The 3,897-nt window shown below is 58.5% G+C and overlaps 1 protein-coding gene across 1 annotated transcript; it reads right to left on the bottom strand.

The window, feature by feature from the left end:
- Positions 1–223: 223 nt before the first annotated feature.
- On the bottom strand, positions 224–3,329 carry ADRB3 (adrenoceptor beta 3). The gene is given in 3 exon segments (XM_017849350.1): positions 224–891; positions 1,905–1,983; positions 1,986–3,329. Coding segments are annotated over 3 exon segments (1,224 nt in total). The 5' UTR covers positions 3,109–3,329; the 3' UTR covers positions 224–869.
- Positions 3,330–3,897: the final 568 nt, after the last annotated feature.

Genomic DNA, 3,897 nt, shown 5'->3' with positions numbered 1-3,897 from the left:
TTCAAGAGTTTCAGGAAGGGTGGGGGAGCAAGATATCAAAGGCTCAAGCTTGCTCCCCTTTGTCCAGACGGACTTTTCATTTTTTGTTTGATGAAGATTAGGAAGAAAAGGGCAAGGATTAGGCCTAATTTACTGCCTCTGTCAAAAGCCAGTGCAGAGGGGAAGGGAAGGGAGTAAGTGGATTATGAAAAGAAAACAAATGGAGAGAAAGGGGGCCAAGGATGAACTGCATTCAGTGATATTTATTAATCTGATTGCAAAAGGAAAAGAATCTGTTCTAATGGTTCACCTTCTTATGAACCCTGGAGCTCCCAAAACCCTGAAGAAGTCCTTCTGACACTGCTGTGAGGTAGATCAGAGCCACTCCATGGCTAAAGTGAGAGAGGCCAGTGCTTCAGAGCCGTAAAAAGGGAATCAGAGACAAAACCCCAAATCTTGGTCTTTTCTACCCTGCTGCTCTCTGCCTGGGCCACAGAGCCTGGAGAATGCTAAGGTCTCATCAGGGTTTGGGTGGCAGAAGGAATGGAACCGGGGGTGCTCTCTTTGCCCTAAGCACTCACTGACTGCACAAGCAAGCCAGGTGATGGGTGCCCCTACCAAAGCCAGCCAGCTGCTCCAGGGCAGCTGGGCACTACCACTGAGTGAGGAGTGAAGTTCAAGGTTGGGATTTAGAAAACATCTCTCAGAAAGAGCGAGAGGATGGTGAAAATCTACTTAGTAAGGATCCCCCTTGGGTCGCATAGCCCAGTCCTCAGGTTCTGGAGGGTAGAGTGTCACAGCCCGGGAATCCCACAGGACTCATTCTGAACAGAGGCCAGAGGCTTTCCACAGGTTCTGATCAACGGAGTGTTGCTTCTTGTCCTTCAGGCCTAAGAAACTTCCCAAGAAGCCCTGGAAAAAAAAAAGGGGGGGAGATAATAGACCCTGGGGTGAAGGGAGGAACAGGTGCACTGAGGGGAATGCCAGAGATCAGGGACCCTGGAACACATATTTAATTACACAAAAACGCCAGGGCACCACCCAGCCACACACGACCTACCCCACCCCTACTCCAACCCAGCCCAGGGAGCGGGAGGGCACACATCTGCACTCACAGGCTCCTCACTCACAGCTTTCCTTCATACCGGAAGTGGATTCTCACCTCCACAGCCATCAAACCTTTGAGAAAACCCAGAACTGAAGCCGAGGGCTTGGGGGAAGGGGGTGGCATTAGCCCTGCCTTCAAGTCCAAGCCAGGTCTAGTGATGGCAAGAAATCGGGGGAGTGGGGCAAAGAACTAAGCTGGAAAACCAAAACTAGAGCCCACCCGGCACCCTGGCTCAGGCCTGTAATCCTAACGCTTTGGAAGGCTGAGACAGAAGGATCTTTTGAGGCCAGAAGTTCAAGACAAGCCTGGGCAACATAGCAAAACCCCCTCTCTACAAAAAATTTTAAAAATAGCTGGGATTAGTTGGGCTCGCCTGTAGTCCCAGCTACTCAGTAGGCTGAGATGGGAGGATCGCTTGAGCCCAGGAGCCCAGTGAGCTGAGATCGCGCCACTGCATTCCAGCGTGGGCGACAGAGACTCGAGACCCTGTCTCTATTAAAAAAAAAAAAAAATCCCTAGAGCCGACCAGGCAGGGCGAGAGTCCTCGGGACGCTTTCCGGTGGCGCACCTCGGGTCCTTGGGTGAGGAACGACCGCCTGCTCGCCCTCCTTTGCTTCTACCCTAGTGACGGGATCCGGAAAGAAAAGGACAACGGGTCCCATTTTGGTTCGCTACTCCTCGTTCCCTCTTCTCTCCAAGCAAAGCCATCCCAGCTCCCACCTTCTCCTAGTAAACTCTACACTCAAAAAGTTGACCCACGGAGACATCGCATGCTTCCCGACCCTGAGCCTCCGGTCCCTCTGCCCCGGTTACCTACCCGTCGAGCCGTTGGCAAAGCCTGGGCTGCGCGGGGCTGGTCCGGGCCTCAGGGGCGCCGGAGGGGATGAGGCCGTGAGGGCGGCGGCGCGGGGCTCCCTAGGCAGGCGACCGCCGCAGTGGCACAGAAGACGGCGGAAGGCGCTGCGAAAGTCCGGGCTGCGGCAGTAGATGAGCGGGTTGAAGGCAGAATTGGCATAACCTAGCCAGTTCAGGGCAAGGAAAGCCGGGCCCGGGACGAGAGAGGGGCCCCCGAGGGCGCGCAGCACGTTGGCCAGAAAGAAGGGCAACCAGCAGAGAGTGAAGGTGCCCATGATGAGACCCAAGGTGCACAGGGCCCGGTGTTCCCGGAGAGGCAGGAGGCGCGCGGGCCAGCGGCAGCAGGCGGGCACCCCTTCAGGCGGAGCGCACGTCCCAGCCGGGGCCGGGGCCAGAGAGCGCGACAGCGCGGGCGGAGACTCCTCCGGCGGAAAGCGGCCGAGCTCCCCGCGCAGCAAGCGCAGCTGGCGCGTAGCCACCACGAAAACCCGCGCGTAGACGAAGAGCATCACGAGAAGAGGAAGGTAGAAGGAGACGGAGGAGGACAGCAGCACATAGGGCATGTTGGAGGCGAAGGCACAGCAGCGAGGGTTGGAGTGGCAGCGCTGCGCCTCGGCGTCGGCCCCTACGCGCCACCACTGGCTCATGATGGGCGCAAACGACACCGCGGCCGACACGACCCACACGAGGACCACGGCTGCCCTGGCGCGGCGCTTGGTGACCAGTGCGCCGTAACGCAGCGGGTTGGTCACAGCCAGGTAGCGGTCCACGGCCAGGGCGCACAGGGTTTCGATGCTGGCGGTCACACACAGTACGTCCACCGAGGTCCACAGCTCGCAGCCAGTGGCGCCCAACGGCCAGTGGCCAGTCAGCACCAATGTGGCCGCCGGCGGCACCACCAGGAGTCCCATCACCAGGTCGGCTGCGGCCAGCGAAGTCACGAACACGTTGGTCATGGTCTGGAGCCTCGGCGTCCGGGTGATGGCCACGATGACCAGCAGATTGCCTCCCACGGTGGCCAGCACCGCCAGCGCCAGCAGCGCCCCGGCCAGGGCCGCCGCCCATGGCACCCCTGGCAGCCCACTGGTGTTGGCGGTATTGGGCGCCAGGGTGGGGACGTCCGGCCAAGGGACTAGAGAACTGTTCCCATGAGGCCACGGAGCCATCCTCGGGTCGCGCGTGGGGCGGGAGGGAAAGAAGGAAGGAGGGGGTCTCCCAAATCACCTGGCTCAGGGGAGGGGGCAGCGAGGCGTGAGAGCGACTTCCCCAGCCTGGGCCATCTTCCCTAGCTGTCCCAGCCAGAGCGCTCAGCCTCCCCCCACCCCTACTCCCTCGGTGCCACCGCTCTTGGGGGAGGAGTGGCGGCGCTTAAAGGGGTAGAGGCCAGTAGTCTGGAAGGGCCTATGGAGCGGAATTGGAGAGTGGGGAGGATGGGCGATGGGATGCTCCACGTTTCCTTTAGCTAAATCTGGAGGAAGGGACGCCCTGGCTCCTCTGCCACGATCTGTCCACCCCTGCCGTGGCCAGGCTCCTGGACTCAGCACAGCACTCCCTGGGCACCGGCTTCCTGGAGCCCCGCACCTCCTTTCCCAGAAGGTCCCACAGCAACACAGGGGAAGGAGAGAGGAGAGCGCTCCCATCCCCACCCTTTACAAAGGCAAAGGTAACCCGCTGGAGTCAAGCAAATGATTCACAGGAGCCCCTTATCCACTTGGGTGCCCTCCCCTAAGGTATTTTAAATTAAGTAATAGGGCTCAGCCAGATCTCCTCTCCCAAGACCTCAGCTTGGTGTGATCTGTTCCCTTTCCCTTCTATTTGAATTACCTTCTCTTTCCTTCCAGCTTTGTTTTTGTTTTCTTTTTAAATATTTTCAGGTACTGAGTAAATTTACCATATTTCAGGTCTCTCTCTGTCTGTCTCTGGAGAGTAGGTCTCTCTCTCTCTCTCTCTCTCTC

The sequence above is a fragment of the Rhinopithecus bieti genome, unplaced genomic scaffold (genome assembly GCF_001698545.2).
Source record: "Rhinopithecus bieti isolate Rb0 unplaced genomic scaffold, ASM169854v2 scaffold_32047, whole genome shotgun sequence".
Lineage (NCBI taxonomy): Eukaryota > Metazoa > Chordata > Mammalia > Primates > Cercopithecidae > Rhinopithecus > Rhinopithecus bieti.
The sequence above is the reverse complement of the archived record's forward strand: the minus strand, read 5'-3'. Positions and strand labels throughout refer to the sequence as shown.